General features: G+C 58.3%; 1 protein-coding gene across 1 annotated transcript; it reads left to right on the top strand.

Moving 5' to 3' along the window:
* Positions 1-11652: 11652 nt before the first annotated feature.
* On the top strand, positions 11653-16585 carry EN1 (engrailed homeobox 1). Its single transcript, XM_039234911.1, has 2 exons — positions 11653-12517; positions 15558-16585. Exons 1-2 carry the CDS (start codon positions 11653-11655, stop codon positions 15872-15874), a joined length of 1182 nt encoding a protein of 393 aa, XP_039090842.1. The 3' UTR covers positions 15875-16585.
* The last annotated feature ends 950 nt before the right edge of the window (positions 16586-17535 follow it).

Genomic DNA, 17535 nt, shown 5'->3' with positions numbered 1-17535 from the left:
AGGCTGCGGCCTCCGCACCGCTCCCGGGCGGGCTCCTTCCGTGAGACGGACACCGAAGGTCCTCTCCCCGCAGTGGGCCGAAGCTTTGGGATTCCGGTGTCCCGCCTGGGACCGGAGCCAGCCTGAAAGGTACCCGCTGAGGGCTCTCAGACCAACCCTCGCAGCCAAACGCGCGCGCGCGGCTCAGGAGCACCCACGCCTTGCCTGTGCTTCGGGATCAGAATCCCTGCCTTCCTCGAGGCCTGCGGGGCGAATTTGAGAGGCCCCTGAACCCATTACTCCCCACCTGGCTCCTCTAGAGCCGGGGACAGATTAGGTTCTTCATTTCCCGCTTCCTGGGGGCAAGCCCTTGGGCTGGTTTCCCACCAAATGTGCCTCAGTTTCCTCCTATGTAAGCTGGAGAGGGTGATATTACTCTCAACAGGTTACAGTAAAGATAGAGCTAACCCGGATACAGGGCTGAGAGCGGAGCCCAGAGCAAGCACCCGATGTATACTGGCTATCTACTGTCTAACATCCTTCCATCGCTTTCTGGAGGAAGGGCGCACTCTCTCTCTCTCACTCACCCTCCTCTCTCTGTATTTCTCTCTCTCTAACCCTTCCCCCTCTCCCTCCGTCGCCTCATCTCTACCTGTGTCTCTTTTTCCCTAACGCTTTCCCCTTTGTAAATCTGAAACATCTGAGTGAAATATGAGAAACGTTTAAAATAAGCCAGTTCATTTTCCTTTGTCAGTCCCACTGCCGAAGTTGGTCCAAACAGTGCAATTGGAGCTGGCATTCGCTGTCCCAGCCCAAGCCACTTTGCCCCGGCTTTGGAAGGTTCCCGCCTCTTGGTCAGCTCTTGGCAAAGCACTTGCCTGAGGGTGGGCAGGAGGGCATCTTGACTTTGATTCCTGAATGCCCTTGCGTGGTCCGCCTGGGAGAGTCTAGGTGGAGACAGGATAGAGACAGAGTCCGGGCTGTTCCCCGGGGGCCATCCTGAGACAGTGTCCCTGCGTCCACCCTGCTCAGCCCACAGCTCCCGCCCCGCTCCGGGCTGCCCACAGGTCCCTGAGTGCCTGCCTTTCTAGGCCCAGGCCTGGAGCTCCCAATTTCCCAGGCAGATGGGGCTTAGTGGGGAGGCAGTTGACCCCAGGACTGCTACACGCAGGCCTAAAGGTACAGAGTTCAGAATCTCCTGGGTCAGGGCTGAGCGGCTGGGAAAGCGCTGGTGTCACAAGCGGTGTGAGTCTCCGATAACCAGAACCGCCAACCCCCCCGGTCATGAGTGGGACTGGACCTCCCGGAAGCTGGCGAAAAATCCAGAGCCACACAGAGCACTGGGATATCAGGGCCAGGCCACTAACTAAGCCTTGGTTTGCATTCAGAATGCCGTTCACAGAACAAATAACCAGAGCTCCGATCTCGATTTTCCCATCTCTAAATAGGAACACTAACCCTAAGCCTGAATCGCACATGTGCGCAGCCGGTTGTCAAGACGCTGAAATTCACGGCCTCCGAGGGGACCTGGAGTCCCAGAACGATTCTTGGATTCACAGACGGAAAGACTAGAAACGTCCCCTCCATTCGGAAAGCAAAGGGTCCCGGGTTCAAAATGGCAGCTCCTCTGATGGCCCCAAGGGACGTTCCGACTCCCTGGGGGAGGGACGCTTGGCCTCCGCCCAGCTGCCAGGAAGCCGCCAAAAGGGCCTTTCTGGCCACTCGGGGAGCTGAAGCCCAGGCTAGCGCGCCAGCCTGCTGCTGCCTCCGCCGCGGGGCCATTTGGGGCTGCTCAAGTCCCCTAACTCGGCCCTGCTGCCCTGTGCTTGGATGTCAGGCCTTATGGAAGGGACCCACCCCACGGAACCCACGCTCCCCTCCAGCTGGCAAGCCCGGAACTCCAAGCTGAAGTTCGCATATGCAAGTGATCTCCCGGTAACTCGGTAACTCAAGGAAAATATTGTCCCCACCTCCAGCTTTCCTGCTTTATTAACTTCACGGAGAGTTCAAGGGGAAGTCGTTTGAGGTTTGAGCTACCCTTCGTTGTCTCGATGCCTTTTCTGCTCTCTGCACACTGTCCATCCGGAGCCCCCTGGTTAGCTCCGACCCCCGGGGTGGGGGGGTGGGGCGGTTGTCTCAGAGTGTCCGTGGCTACAGCGTTCTCCCAGCCTCGGTTCTTCTTTGGTCCTTTGTCTGACACTGACCGAAATCTGGGGCCCGGGTTTTCTCGTGGGTTTCCACAGGCACAGTGACTATGTTCTCACTGGCCCCGTGACGTGGGTTCTCCCCACGTGTTCACACTGCAAAGTCAACACAGTTTTCTTGTTTCTTAAAAAAAGAATGAATTGAGTAAAAGGGCACTTCTTAAGATAATTCGAGCCAAGAAACATCCTGACCCCTGTCAAATGAAATCTTTGGATAATTGAGAAAACCGTACTGTCATCAAAGCAGCTATATATTGAATGTGTATACGAGATTAGGATATAAGTGCATATAAAGATCCATGATCTATTAAGAGCTAGAAATAGAAGGAAGATAAGACACACGTGTCCTACAGATATAGCTCAGATTGAAGGTCAGATTGAAGGTCAGAGGTAAGAAGGGGTCTATCTAATCTGATTCCTTCAGTTTAGGAATAAAGAAACAGGCTCAGAGAGAAACAGGGACCTGCTCAAGGTCACATAGGAAGACAGAGGGGACAGAAGGGACTAAGAAACCCAGTCCCTGAAACCCAATGCAGAGCCCCCCCCCCCCTTCGTGTCTCAGGTATTTTCTACTTTTCTGAATCACAGAGAAGTAGACCTTCATAGGTTTTTCTCTCCAGTTTTGGCTCTCATGAGGCAAGGGGATTCCAAGAAGGATCCCTTCCTGATCCCATTGTCTCTCCTCAGTCAGGCATTGGCTGACAGGAAAGAGGCAAGATTTCTTGCTCTTGGGGTCCAGGGAATTCAATCACAAACCTCTTCCCCGCAGCCTGACGGACCCTTGAGCAACACACAGGTGCAGCTCTGAGATAGCACCGACAGGTGGCGCATTCCTCACAGGAAAACCGGCCGGGAATTCGCCGGTGCCCCTCTGACCTTGCTCCTTGCCCTAACCACCGGCCTTAGGGTCCCTCTCCCGAGAAAGGGGAAAGCAAGGGGTGTAGCGGGAGCTCAGGCTGGGTGCCCAATGGTTTGAAGAGAAAATCCCTAGAAACCCTGATTCTAGCCTCGCGGCTCTGAGAAGCTTCAAGCTCTGTCTAAGGGGCAATGAACCTTGGGTGCAGAGAGCAAGGCTCTGCCCCCTTGGCCAGAGAAAACACCGGGACCCATTGGGGTCACCCCTAGGGGGCGTTATCTCCCCTCAACAAAGACGTCCATGCAGGCTTTCATTCGAGCAAGCTCCGCTGCAGCCTTTCTCAACCACCATCCCCAACTCCCATCCTTCATCTGATTTTTAGTTTTATATAGGAGGGGAGGGAGATTTAGAGGAAGAGGGTGCTTTTTCAATTGCGACGATAATTGTCCGCGAGATGGGTTTCTTAATCTGCTCATCCATTATTGACTTCTCCTCTAATATTTGGCTTTGAGGCTTTGATCACCAGAAGATCACACACTTGACTCCTTTGCATAACAATTTTGGGGCGGGCGTCTTTGGCGCGGGAGGGGAGGGACGTGCCTGGAATGGCTTTGGGGTCGGTGTTCTACCATCCCACCCCATCTCCGCGGGAAGTGAGGCCAGCCAACCCCCCAACTCTAACAGTACCATTCACGCCTGGAAAGTTCTGACGGTGAGTGGGGGCAAAGAGGAAGCTGACTCCTTGGGCGGTGGAGTGAGACCCTACAAGAGGGGGGATTGTGTCTCCCCCTCCTGCCCACTGCATTCCCAATGCCAAGAGATCCTGCCTTGGGGTCCTCACTGTCCCCCCTCCCCGCACCAACACATGTACTGGGGAGACAGCGAACCTCACTTGGAGATGAATGGATTGGTTGGCAGCCAGGGTTAGGAGAGGCCACAGGACAACACTCAGATGCCTGTGGCTCTGAGCTAGTTTGGCAGGCCCTACGACAAGTGGCAGCCTCTGTGGGACCCTGGCCTCGTCCCTTCCCTTCTCCAGGTCTCAGTTGTGTCATCTGTGGAGTGGGCTTTAGGTCCCTGTGCTCCCTGAAGTCCCTTTGATCTTGACCTCGCCACGTGTTGCCCCTCCTTCCCCCCCCCCCCCCAATCACCCTGCGTCTGAAGGGATTCGGAGTTGCATAGGTTGGTCTTGGAAGGGAAGAAAAAAGCCAGTGACTATTTGATTCTACATTTAAACAACTGCCTCCTCTGCCTTTGCATAGTTCCCTGACTCCCGGGTAGGGCTGTGGGGTAGGGAGAGGGGGTGGGGTAGGGATGGGGGTGGGAGGCGAGCAGCTGGTTTGGGATCGGAGCACTTAACACTGCACTTCCAAAGCCTTTGGTAAAGGGAGTTGCTCTCCCATCTCCAACTCGCTCAAAAACGCGCACATGGAGACTCTAGGCACGACAGGCACAGGCACGTACGCCCATGCACACACAACACTTGCACACGCGAACATAGCGCAAGCACTTTGGAATTAGACAGACACAGAAAATGCACACAAGCCTCCCATGCACGCCCGGACACACACACACACACACACACACACACACTCACTCACTCACCTGGAGCCTCGCACACACAGAGTCACGTACAAACACGCACGCGCGCGGCGCACACTCGTCCCTCACCCGGGTTTCTAACGGAGCAAGCGGACAGGGAAGGTGGCTGGGGAAGGCCTCGGCGTTGCAGGGACCCCTCCCCTCCCGCCTCACCCGCACGCGATCCAGTCTGGGAAAGAAGGAGGTGGGGTGGAGTAGGGGGCCGACTCAAGGTTCTCGCCCCCTTTCCCTCTCCACTCCGGCCTCCTGACACTTCCCTTCCCCGCCCGCTCCCCTTCCGGACTAAACTTTTCCCTCCCTCGCCTCCCCGCCAGCCGCCTGCAGCGCCGACCTCGACCGGAGCCGGGAGCCTGTCCCGCACCTTCCGGGGGATGAGGGTCGGGAGGCTGCGTCCCAAAGGACGGAAGTGGGGCGCGGCCAGGCTGGCGCTCCGGAGCCCCCGGGGAGGGAGGCGGGAAGGCGCGGGACAGGAAGCAGCGGAGAGAGCTGGGGGCGCAGACTTCGGCTTCCTTTTCCCAGGTCGAGGGGAGACGATCCCAGGGACAACCTCTCACCCCTCCGGGAGTCCAGGGAAGGAGAAGGAGGAAGGACAGTTAACTCTGGGGCAAGCAGAAAGAACACGGCTTGGAGCCTTCCTATGCAGAGGACTTGGATGCTGTGCTTTTTCTTCTTTTCTCGAGTTATTTTTTTGTCCCCAACTTTGACGTTGGGTCCGGACCTCCCTGCCGGGGATCATGGACTGAGCCGAGGGGGCGACAGAACCCAGAAGCCGCGCTGGCCCCTCCTCACTCGCTCCCACCCTGGTACCCACCAGCGTGCACACGCTCGAGGCCAGCCGGTGTGGACTCCGACCCGCGCCTAGCAGGATCGAGGTGGGAGCCGCCACTTGGACAGGTGGGGACTGGGGTGGGCCAGGAGCCCCTTCGGCCACAGGGGGTGCCTGGGCTCAGGGCATCCCCGAGAGAGGGGGAGGGGTGAGAGGGGAGAAAAGCAAAATAAAGGAGAGCAGAAAATTCCAGCGTAGACGCTGAATTTACTCCGGATTTTATTACTTTTGGGTGGGGGGAGGATACAGTGTTCCCGTTTTGGTTCTGGCGTTTGGGTGGAATTCGGTGTAAGGAGAAAAGCAGGCTGTTTGATTAAAGTGAAGAAAAATATGTAGAGTGTGTGTGGTTGCCTTCCTTTCGGGAACCGTGAGCTCTAAAATCTTCGGTTGCAGGGGCCTGGCTAGCTGTGCGGTACCAGCTCAAGAGTGGTTTGGGGGTAAAGAGAGGGAAGGGGGAAGGCTTTTCCTAATCGGAGCCCAGGGGTCTGTCCCCGCGCAGTCCTAAGCAGGCTCATCAACCCTCCAGCAGCAACTAGTCGGGGGCTTTATGCGCTGGCGTCCCAGCCGCCGGCCCCTGGCCCCCGTTGCAGTCCGTGGGGTTCAATAAGGAAACCAGGGCCCAGGGACCCCTCTCCCAATCTTGACCACCACCGGGTGCAATTGACAGAAATCACTGAAAGGTTCCCCCCATTTCCCACAGTCAGGTGAAGAAAGGGCTTAATTTTCTCAGCTCGATTAGGCTTTAGAGGGGAATAAAAACCCAAACAAAAAAGCAAACCCTTTCTGGAACAAAAAGGTTCGTGCTATGAACTGCTCCCTCGGATAAAAGGGAGAAAGCCCTGTGGGAAGGCAGAATGGTGGGGATATAGATCCAGATATTGAAATCCCCAAAGGGGACAACTCACCTTCCATCCCTCCCTCCCTGCCTCTCTCCTTCCTTCCTTCCTTCCTTCCTTCCTCTCTTCAAAATTACTAGGAACCTGGACATTTACCAGCTTATTTCATGAACACACAAAAAATAAATTCTCCCTGGCGCCCCCCTGCACCCACCTCCCCAGCCTTCTGGGCCATCTGCAAACAAAGCTGCCGCCCCAATTTCAAGAGTCAACAGAGCATTTTCTTTTCCATGGTTTGCCTCCCACGCACCCCCCACCCATCTCAGCTTTTTCCCTTCCCCCGCCTCTCCCAGCCCCACTCCAAGCTTCGGGCAGAATGGCTTAGGATCCCTAACCAATACCCAACGAATCCCCCTGCACCCACCCACCCCACACATTATTATCGCCTCCAAATGAAGACCAAAACCAAGAGCGCTAATTGAATTAGTCTATTGAAAGGACTGTCAGGTACAATGACGTGGCTCGAGGCCCCGCATTTCCCAAGATCTATAGGCTTTGGGGACCTGCGATGTATAGTCTGACCTTCTGGCTCATAATAATACCGCGGTACTTGTAGCAGAAATCTCCTCGCATTCACTCCCAACAAAACCGCTGGTCACCCAGTCCCCGTAGGAAGGCTGCACGCTATTGTGTTGCGACAACTCATTCATGTCCCGCGCCACGAGGCCCCACCGCCATCTGATCTACACTCGAAATGCGATTACCACCGTGTGCATGCAACACGCTCGCACTCTCGGCCCATCGCGCACACGCCTGGCCAGGCTGCAAGGGTCTCCTTCACGATTCTCCTCACTCCCATCCTCAAAAGAGAGGTGAAAGCCGGCAGGGCCATGATATCGGTCTCTGCCTAAACGAAATCTGGAATTCTGCGGGAACGCAGGCTGGCGGAGGATCTTTCTCTTCTGCACAGCGTGCACCCAACCCCTCAGCGGACACATTTCTCTGAGCCCCACCCGGCCGGTGGGGCAGATGTGGGTGTGCACACTGAAGTGTGCATACGCAAGCCTCCTGCTGTGCACACAAATACATTGACACAAACAGGCACTCTTTGTGGCTCTTGCAGACACAAGCAAATAGATACAAATATGGGGTTTGGCCCCCACAGCCATGGGCCACTCTGCAAGCTGATCAGTGGTTTTTGCAAGAATGGGAAAGAGGAGACACAAAGGTATAATTTCTCAGCCTTCACCTTGAGAAGCACTTGTCAGTCTTCCTGTTGTATGACCCTCAGCCTTCTCTTGCACCCCCAAACACACAAACACACTTCCTGTGTGTTTAGCCAGGTGCCTTTCGCTCAGTGGATGCCTCTGTTAACCGCAAAGAACACAGAAGATGGAGGAAACATGGGAGTGGGAGAGAGTCAGAAGGGTTGGAGTCTTTCTCTGTCCTGCTTATGTCACTTCCCCACCATCGAAATTCTCTTTGGGCCCCCTCCTTCCCTCAAGAGGGGAAGTAAATCATAAGGGTCCCGCGCCCTTCAGCATTTAAACTAAAAAAAATTTTTTTTCCTTATTCTCCACTTTAATGTGGGCTGGGTATGGAAGCGGAACTTGGGGATGGACAGTCTATTGCACAGATGTGGCTGGATCAGTGGCCTTCTGTGGAGTCTCTTGCCTTGGGTAAACTGTACAACTCAGAACTTCAAGGCAAGGCAAGCGGGCACTGAGTGTCCCCAAACTTCCATACCTCTGGCCCAGGAGCAGAGGGCATTGGAGAAAGGGACTTCATTCTCTTCCTCCTAGATTCCCGCACCTGCTTCCAGTCTACCTCCTGGCCCTCCCCACCTGGATATTTACCAGGTTAGAAGAAATTCCTTAATTCTCAAAGGCGGAAATGAGTACCCCCAAACGTACAGGCACACAGATGTATTCAGACGTCCACACACATCACTCCATATGCACCCAACCCCTTTACCCACATACTCACAGCTCACCCTGCCGGCACTTCCTCACCCACACGCCCAGTCCTGAGCCCATTCCGAGTCCTCTGGACCCCTTACACACCCATCTCAGCCAACATTTGCTCACTCTTAGCATTCACACATCTCACTTCCCGGCTTGCCAGGACACCAACCCGCTAGCAAGGTAGGCTCATTTTCAGGGCGTGGGCCCGGGTGGGGGTCGTGGAGAGCTGACGGCGCTGGGTGCAGAGTGCCGAACGTCAGGGGCGCCGGGCCTGGCCTGGGGGAGGTGGGGGGGGGGACCAGCCAGCGCGCGGGAGCACCGCCTAATCCAGCCGGAGCTCGTGGGCCGCGGGTGCATTTATCATCCCATTACTGTAACAAATCCGGGCTCCACTACATGAAAGGTAAAATGAATTACCGACGTTAAGCCGTCAATAAAGTCATTTCTGTAAATGGTGTCTCCAAAGGGCCGCCGCATTATTCAGCTGGCTTTATCAGCTGGCTGGAAATTACGTGGAGGAACCGGGCCGCGCGGCGCGCGGGGCCGCTCACTTTGATTAAGCGTCTTGCCAGCGCGATGTGACAGAGCTTTTGACCAGGGTTTTATTCACAGGCCTGTGATGAACGCCAAGCTGATCAGGCGGAATGAAGAGTAATTAAAACCTATAAATTATCTTCCGCAGCCCTTCTCGAGGCGTCTCCTGCAGGCGAGATAAGGCGTCGAGACCCTATTTACGGCGCTGAAAGGGACCGCGGCGCACAAAAGCTACGCGGCTAAATAGGATATTGATAGTGTCCTAATTAGAATTTAATTAAGTACCCAGGCTCGCTTGCGGGATAAAGATTTCAATTTTGCGAACTTAAATATAAATAAACCCCCCCCCATTTCGGGGAGAAAAGATGGGGGCGCCGGGAGATTTCGGGGCGCCCTTGGGTGGAGAACTGAAGAGGAGCTGGTAGACTCCAAGGTGGGGTTTGGGGGACAGCTTGGGAGAATTGAGGAGATCGCGGCGGGCCTGCTTAGCGCAGCGCTCCGGAAAATGGTCCTGGCAGCCCCCAGGCCACTGGGCCCGTCTAGCCAGGAGCTCTGAGAACCTCGGGTAGAGGAAGACCTTCCACTGGGCTGACCGATGCAGCCAGCGATCAGAACTCCGGCTCTCCACCAGCCCCTCTGAGAAACTTCGGCTCCTGCGGTGGTTTTTGGCTTGTTGTGATTTTCGTTTTATTTTCCTCCTAACCTTCTGTGGCTTTTCGGCGGCACGAGGGAATTATTTTGCATTGTCCTATAGGACAATATCCCCAGAGAGCCTTTCCCAGTTGAGGATGGCCGGCAGGGAGAACGGGTTCGCTGGAGCTCCAAGATAAGATCTCCCGAGAAGGCCTAAGTTGCCGGAGCCCTCCTCCCTAGCCACTCTCGGGTACCGCCCGCAGGCTTCAGAACACAGTCTGAGCCAGGCCTTCCAAAACAGCTGGGCAGACAAACCCCGCCGGCGTCCAGAGCCTCACCTGCCCCCATCCCCCCTCCCCGCATCCCTGGCCACCTGAAACTTTTAGGGTGCTTCGATCAGGAAACCGCAAAAAAGAGACAAGAGGGCTGGAGACTGGTCTTCCTGAGCGTGGGAGTGGCATGAACCTCCGCGGTCCCCCAAAGCTTGGGAAGAACACTCAGGGCTAGAGCCAGAGGCCTCCAGGGAGTCGGGAGTATTTCCAGGGAGCTTTGGGCCAACAGGGCAAAGTCGTTGTCCACATCGTCAGCTGGCTAAGGGCAAATACTTAGGGCGCAGCACTTTCATCTGTTTGATTTCACTTTGCAGGAAAATCTCACACGGAGGTTGCCCTGAACCCAAAAGCCGCGCGTCGCGCACCCAACGGCAGGCACCCTGGCCCAGGGGCCCGCCCAGGACAACTCAACGTTGCCCGGATGGCTTCGACTCTGGCCGCCAGGGAATGAACAGGCGCTCGGCTCGCCCGGCGCTTGGGCTCTCTCGCGCCCTCTGGGCTTGGCTTAATGGCGCCAGGACAGCTCCCGGGGGTTGTCGAAGGTCCCGGACAGGGTACGGCTCCTACCGAAGGATACGCAATAGCTGGCCGGCAAGCACTTCAAAACCTACCAACAGACGGTGCTAGCTAGGCGCAGCTGGCCTCCGGGGTTTGTTATTTATGAAAAATAAACTCATTAACTCAAAGTAACCAACTCTAGGTCTATTCCACATCTCTGACCCTCTTCGTCTCAAGCCGTCTCCCTACACACACACACACACACACACACACACACACACACACAGAGCATTTCACCCATTGCCCCATTTCTTAGGCAAAGGGATGTAAAAGAGCCTAGGCCCCCCTACCTCCTGACCCTATGCCCGGGGCGCACGCACCCATAATCCTGCATTTCTCCAACAAGTTGTTTATGGAGTTGCTTCTCTATTTGCCTACACCTCGAAATCCACCCCCTCCCTTTGCCCCTTCCTCCGTCCTGGCTTGGTCCTGGATTGAAAGAGGGGGAGGGGCTCGGGCGCGGGTGGGGGAGGGCGGGCCGGACGCGCGGGGCCCTAGCCTCGGCGCCCCCTCTCCGCCAGCGGCCGCCACCCCCGGATTATTTATCCGCAAAGTCCCGCGCGCGTCCATTGGGCCGGGGCCCGGGTGTCAGCGCGAATCCTGGCTCGCCATTGGCCCCGCACACGTGCGGCCTGACTCACGTGCTTCCGGTTTGAAGGCAAAAAGTGTGCCTGGGTGATTTTTTTTTTAAGCGAGAGAGTTTGTGCAAAGATCCGAGCTGTCAGAGATTTGAGAGGAAAAAAAAAAAAAAAAAAGGCAGCCGGGCGCTGGCGGAGACGCGCTCTCCCTGCAAAAAAAGCAAAGGCGATTAAAGGCGCTGCCAGCCTCGCGCTCTGGGCACAGCTGAGCGTGACACTCGGGGAAGTCAAACCCCTCACTACTGCCTGGGAAGATGGCTAGACTTTAAAGACTATTTTTTTTTCCCTTTAAGAAAAAAAATTTCTTGGAGCTTTTTTTCTTTTTTCTTGCTTTCTTTTTTCTTGCTTTCTTTTTTTCCCCCCCTCCTTTTTGGCCGTGGCTTACTCCCCATTTAAAACCATTGAATCTGGTTGCAGAAAGAAAAAAAGAAATAGCCAAGTGTCTCCATATCTGGATGTCTACAAATTAGAGAGAGGGAGAGACAGCGAGATCTATCTGCTCGATAAGAGCGAGCGATCCAGGCCAGGCGCCTGGTCTTTTTTTTTCCTGCACCCGCCCCGTGCCTTCGCTGGGGCTTCGCCGGCCTCCTTCCTCCGCGCACCCCCACGGGCCGCTGGCAAAGTGGGGTGGGGAGCGAGGCGGGGGGGGCGGGGGCCGGCGCGGCGGCCGGGGCGGCGGGGCGGCCGAGCATGGAAGAACAGCAGCCGGAACCTAAAAGTCAGCGCGACTCGGGCCTCGGCGCGGCGGCGGCGGCGGCGGCCCCGGGCAGCCTGAGCCTGAGCCTGAGCCCCGGCGCCAGCGGCAGCAGCGGCAGCGATGGAGACAGCGTGCCGGTGTCCCCGCAGCCCGCGCCCCCCTCGCCGCCCGCGGCGCCCTGCCTGCCGCCCCTGGCCCACCACCCGCACCTCCCCCCGCACCCCCCGCCGCCGCCGCCGCCGCCGCCGCCGCTGCAGCAGCAGCATCTCGCGGCGCCTGCTCACCAGCCGCAGCCCGCGGCCCAGCTGCACCGCACCACCAACTTTTTCATCGACAACATCTTGAGGCCGGACTTCGGCTGCAAAAAAGAGCAGCCGCCGCCGCAGCTCCTGGTGGCGGCGGCGGCGGCCGGAGCAGGCGCAGGAGGAGGCCGGGTCGAGCGTGACAGAGGCCAGACCGGCGCAGGTAGAGACCCTGTCCACCCGCTGGGCACGCGGGCGCCAGGCGCCGCCTCGCTCCTGTGCGCCCCGGACGTGAACTGTGGCCCACCCGACGGCTCTCCGCCAGCCGGCGGCGGCGGTGCGGGTGCGTCCAAAGCCGGGAACCCCGCGGCGGCGGCGGCGGCAGCCGTGGCAGCGGCGGCGGCGGCGGCCAAGCCTTCGGACAGCGGCGGAGGCAGCGGAGGCGGCGTGGGGAGCCCTGGTGCGCAGGGTGCCAAGTACCCGGAGCACGGCAACCCGGCCATCCTGCTCATGGGTTCAGCCAACGGCGGGCCCGTGGTCAAAACTGACTCGCAGCAGCCCCTCGTATGGCCGGCCTGGGTGTACTGCACGCGCTACTCGGATCGTCCGTCCTCCGGTGAGTACCCAACCCCGGGCTGCGCCTGGTCCCGCGAACTCTCAGCCGCCAACGTGCTGGGGAGAGCAAACGCGGCCTCGGGCGCTCTCTCCTCTCTCGCCTGCTTCCTCCTCCTCACCCCTGTCCCAGTCACAGCCGGGTGTGCCCCCAGTTCTGCGCTCCTGGCCTCTGCGGCCACCAGCTAGAGAGGCTACAACTCCTGGCGGGAGAAGCTGGATCTTTTGGTTTTGAACTCCAAGCCCCTCGGGCCTTCTTTGTGTTTTGCCTTTATTATCCTTAGGAAAGACACAATCAGTCATTGATTTTTCTTCCAGGGAGAGAGATAAAGAGGCAGCGGGAAGGTGGGCCTAGTGATCTGGGTCTTGAAATCCCGCCAGCTGGGTCCTGAGGAGGCCGAATTCGAGCAACGCCCTGATCAGAGAAATCAGCGCCTTGTGTGCTTACCACACAAACCCCAGCTCGATATTTTCTGTGGAGTTTCTTTACATGGAGATAGATTTGAGGACACACACAGAGAGAGAATCCTTCGATCGCTGTCCCTCTTCCCCAGGCCTGGGAGGCAAGAGAATCTGCCCCGGGTGGGTAGAATCCAGGGAAAGGCGGTTGCCAAAACCGGTCGGTGCCGGGAGCCCCGGGCTCCTGGTTCTCTAGAGCTCCCAGACCCTGGGAGAGGAGAGGAGGCCGTCCGGCTCGGCTCCGGCCCGATCGCTGGGTCACAGGGCATGACTGGCAGCCTCCTCCTCCGCAGCTTCTCCGCGCCACCGGCTCAGACACCCTCCCGGCCCGGCCCCTTCCTCCTTTCGCTCCATTCTTCCCCGGTATCTGCCAGTTAGCACATTTCCGCCAGCCGTAGGTTGTTTTTCTTGATTTCCTTCGGCCCTTTTTCTGCACGTCCCTTGCGCTAGAGAACCCGAGGCCGAAGGGACCTGCGCTGGGACAGCCCAAGGCCCCAGGAGAGGAGAGGAGGCTGGGGCCTGCCCGCCTCCAGGGGCGGCCGCGCCAGAGAGGCCGGCGGGCCCTGCGATGAGGGCGGCGGGGCATCCTGGCCTACGATGGGCGTTGCAGGCGTCCGGGTTCGTCCGGCTGGTGTCTAGCCTCCCCACCGCTGCCGGCCGGGCGCGGATCGATGCGCGCTATCAGCCCCCGCCATCTCGAGCCCCGTTATTGACACGTCGGGCTCCCTGAACCTCCGAAAAGCTGCTTTGATTGACTCGCCTGATGGATAGAGTGATTGAGCTGTCAGGCTGTGCGGCTCAGGCCGGCCAGGAGGCTACGATTTTATTACCAGTGTCTGTGCTTCTGAACACACATACACAACAGCACTCTTAACAGCAACCCGGACGCACAACGCACAGCCGGGCCTTTCTGGGGGTGTACACTTTTCCTGGGCCATCTCTGCCCGCGCAGCTAATTACTAATCCAAACTAAGGCCGTCCTCCCTCCCCACCCTACCTTTTAGTCGTCTCTGCACAGAGCTTAGGAGTGGGCCTTGCCTTTGTTCTAAGCCTCTTCCCTTCTTATGGGCCTGGGGAGGCAGGGTCCTGTCTCCTCCCGCAGGAGCAGTTCAGGGAGATGAACCTCAACCCAGACCTGAGTCCCTGCGGTTCGCCAGGCCCGGACTCTTTTGTCACAGGACGGACGGCCGGCGACCTCGGGCACTGGCCTGTCCCAGGAGCCAGCAGCCCAGCTTGACCCTCTGTTGCTGGGTTTGGAGACGCTGGTGAAGACCCTTCTTTCCAGACAGTTTCAGATATTAAAAGGCCCTGACAGGGACTTAACTTGGCTCAGTAAATTCCCATAGTGGCGACAGGGCCCACCACGAAGGTGCTCCAGAAGACCTGGGTGTGAGGCTGGTAGACTGCGGTGCAGGCTTTCAGGGCTGCCTCTCTTTCCCCCTCGTCTCTGCAGGCCTGGGCTCCAGGGAGGCTCTCTTCCCAGACTAGATTTTGGGAGAGGCGTCACCTTCCTGGGGAGGTTTGCTCGGGCCTCTTCCCATATCCGCAGAAGGGGCAAAGCACAGATTTCTGTTATTATTGTCCCTCCGTGCCTGTCCCTCTGCCCAGATTTTGCTCAGGGATGGGGTCAAGAAGGATGCAGTGTCTTCGCAGAAGTCTTCGAGGGGCAGGGAGAGCATATGTGGCCTGTTTGTGTTACCCAGGACTTTTCAGTCCTGAAACCATAGCTCATGTGTGCAAAAGAGAGAGCTCGGTGGAGGAGCGGTGAGGGTCTTCCCTTTCTCACAGGCACCATCCAGGGGGCGAAGCTGAGAATCCTTGGGGCCAGGGTCATGTGGGTAAGGTGTGCAACTGGGTGAGCTGGCCTTGTCTCTCTCTTCAGAGGAGGGGGTGGCCAGTATCTGCTTGGGATTCTAGAAGGGGCTTCCCTTAGGCCAAAGAGGAAGGAGAGGTGGAGAGAACACACACCAAAGACTTTGGATCGAGGCAAGCCCCCTCAGGCCCCCTCCTTATCCGCGTATTTCTGGGGTCAGTAGCCACAAGCAGATGGGGTCTTATTGTCCCTGCTGGGTGTGGGTGCGCCTCTTCAGAAGGGAGGGAGGATCGGTTTGCAGGCTGGCAGTTCCCTCAGGGCAGCCCTACCCTAGTGTCCTCACTGGCCCAGTCTTGAGCCTCTTTTTATTCCAGGGCTGTGAAGACAGCAGGCCCCTGACCTCCAAGTCTGGGATGCACGGGCCGGGGCTCCAAATGTCTCTCCATCTTGGATTATGGGATTTAAGCCTGGCACGCGGCTGTCTGGTTCCGAAGCGGGGTGTGGGGCGTACAGAGAAGCTCGGCCAGTTCTCCTCCGAGGCCCGTCTGGCCCCCAGAAGGGAACCTGGCGACCCCAGCGGCCGGGCGACCGCGCTAGGGCGCCAGCCGGCGGGAGGGAGCCGGGGGCGCAGCGGGGCCTCCGCAAACGCCCCCGGAAGCGCGCAGGGCGCGATCTCCGCTGGGCGCTGCGATTCTCACGGCTTCCTCTGCCCTCTCCCCCCTCCCCCCTGCCCTCCGTCCCCACCCCCACCCGGCCCTCTCCGCCGCTGCAGGTCCGCGCACCAGGAAGCTGAAGAAGAAAAAGAACGAGAAGGAGGACAAGCGGCCGCGGACGGCGTTCACGGCCGAGCAGCTGCAGAGACTCAAGGCCGAGTTCCAGGCGAACCGCTACATCACGGAGCAGCGGCGGCAGACCCTGGCCCAGGAGCTCAGCCTCAACGAGTCCCAGATCAAGATCTGGTTCCAGAACAAGCGCGCCAAGATCAAGAAAGCCACCGGCATCAAGAACGGCCTGGCGCTGCACCTCATGGCGCAGGGACTGTACAACCACTCCACCACCACGGTCCAGGACAAAGACGAGAGCGAGTAGCCGCCGCCGCGGGGGCCGCGCGGCCCGGACGCGCGCCGCGCCCCCTCCCGGCCCGGCCCCGCCGCCGCCTCGCCGGCCCCACGCCGGGGAGAAGAATCCGCGCACAGGAGGGCGAGAGAGAGAGAGAGAGAGAGAGAGAGAGAGAGAGAGATTGATTCTCAGAATGGAGAGTCACGTTGGAAGGAAACATGTTTCAAAAGGGAGAGAGACTCGGACAGGTGCTATCGAAAAATAAGATCTATTCTCTATTCACGGTATAAGGGGCGAAACTGCGAACTCCTTAAAGCTCTATCTAGCCAAACCGCTTACCACCTTGTATATATTTAATTTCAGGTAAGGAAAAAAGAAATATGTGTAGCGATCTCTATCTGCTGGACTTTTTATTAATCTCCTTTATTATTATTGTTATAATTATTATAATTATTATAATTATTTTATCCCCCACCTCCGCCTCCCTGCCCCCGGCCCAGTTTCGTTTTCGTTGCCTTTTTCTTTTGAATGTTGTTGCTTCTCCGGTGCCTCCCGCCCCGCATCGCCGGCCCTCGTTTCTCTGGGACTTTTCTTTGTGTGCGTGAGAGTGTGTTTCCTCGCGTGTCTGCCCTCCGCCTCTCCCCCGCCTCCCAAGCCCCATCTGTCGGTCTGTCTGTCCTGCCCCCCTTTCGTTTTCCGGAGACTTGTTGAGAAATACGACCCCACAGACTGCGAGACTGAACCGCCGCTACAAGCCAAAGATTTTATTATGTTCAGAAACCTGTAGTCTGAAATAAAGTGTACACTGTGCTCACGAGGCGCTGGCGGCCCTCCTCCTTGCGGGGTCGGGGAGGGCGCGGGCGCGGGGCTCGGAGGGCCCGGCGCTCCCGCGCGCACCGCGCGCGCACCGGATGGTCCGGCGGCCTGCCGACCAGCGCACAACGAAGCCCCGGGGACAGGAAGGGCGCGCGGCGGTAGAGGCCGCCCAGATCCGCGTAGGTCCGGGGTCCGGAGGCTCTGGAGGGAGGCCCACGCCTGGTCTCCCGATTGCGTCCAGAGGAGCCTAACGGGCGAAACCTCAGTGCTCACTCCGGAAACACTGCCGGGCTGTCCGGCGCTGCCAGTGCGGGGCCAGGGCCAACCTGGCTTTGGCTTCCTCTTGTTCAACCTGCTCCTCTCCTCCTCGCTTCGGCCTGCACCTTTCCCTTTTCTTTCCTTCCTACCCCCACCCACAGCCTGGTGCGGGTCTGGCTTGGTGGGTTCCCCTCCGGAAGCAGAAGGCCTGCCCAAGGCGGGGCAGAGGTGAGGGGCTGCCCCCAGTTCTGAGCTGCCCACTGGGGCCGACGCCTCCTCGGCCTGGCCTCTGGGCCTGGCCCCTCGGCCGCCTGGATGTCACCGCCAATAGTTCGGAGAAGCGATTCCGTAGGAGAAGTGATTCTGTAGGCCACGCGTCGGGTCCTTGGCGGCCCAAGGATCCTCTCCCGGCCGGCGGATCTCATGGATATCATGGTCTCGCACAGCCCAGGGAGAGGAGGCCCGGATCCTGGGACGCTGTGCAAAGCAGCAGCGGACTGCTGGGGGGATCGCTTTGAGCCTGACTCCCAAGAGGGCACAAGCCTGCCTGCGCCAGACCCCAGACCTAAGCGGGGTCACTCTCAGAATGCCAACAAAGGCTTGCTTCCTGACTGAGG

This window comes from Hyaena hyaena, unplaced genomic scaffold (genome assembly GCF_003009895.1).
Source record: "Hyaena hyaena isolate Hyena2069 unplaced genomic scaffold, ASM300989v1 scaffold_91, whole genome shotgun sequence".
In the NCBI taxonomy this organism is placed as follows: domain Eukaryota; kingdom Metazoa; phylum Chordata; class Mammalia; order Carnivora; family Hyaenidae; genus Hyaena; species Hyaena hyaena.
Note: the sequence above shows the minus strand (reverse complement) of the source record. Positions and strands in the feature narration are given on the sequence as shown.

What these genes read in the sequence shown, in the direction of transcription:
- EN1 (XM_039234911.1), top strand. Translation starts at nt 11,653, where the DNA reads ATGGAAGAACAGCAGCCGGAACCTAAAAGTCAGCGCGACTCGGGCCTC. An exon ending in CTCGGATCGTCCGTCCTCCG is followed by an intron (nt 12,518 to 15,557) that starts GTGAGTACCCAA and finishes CCGCCGCTGCAG; the next exon opens with GTCCGCGCACCAGGAAGCTG.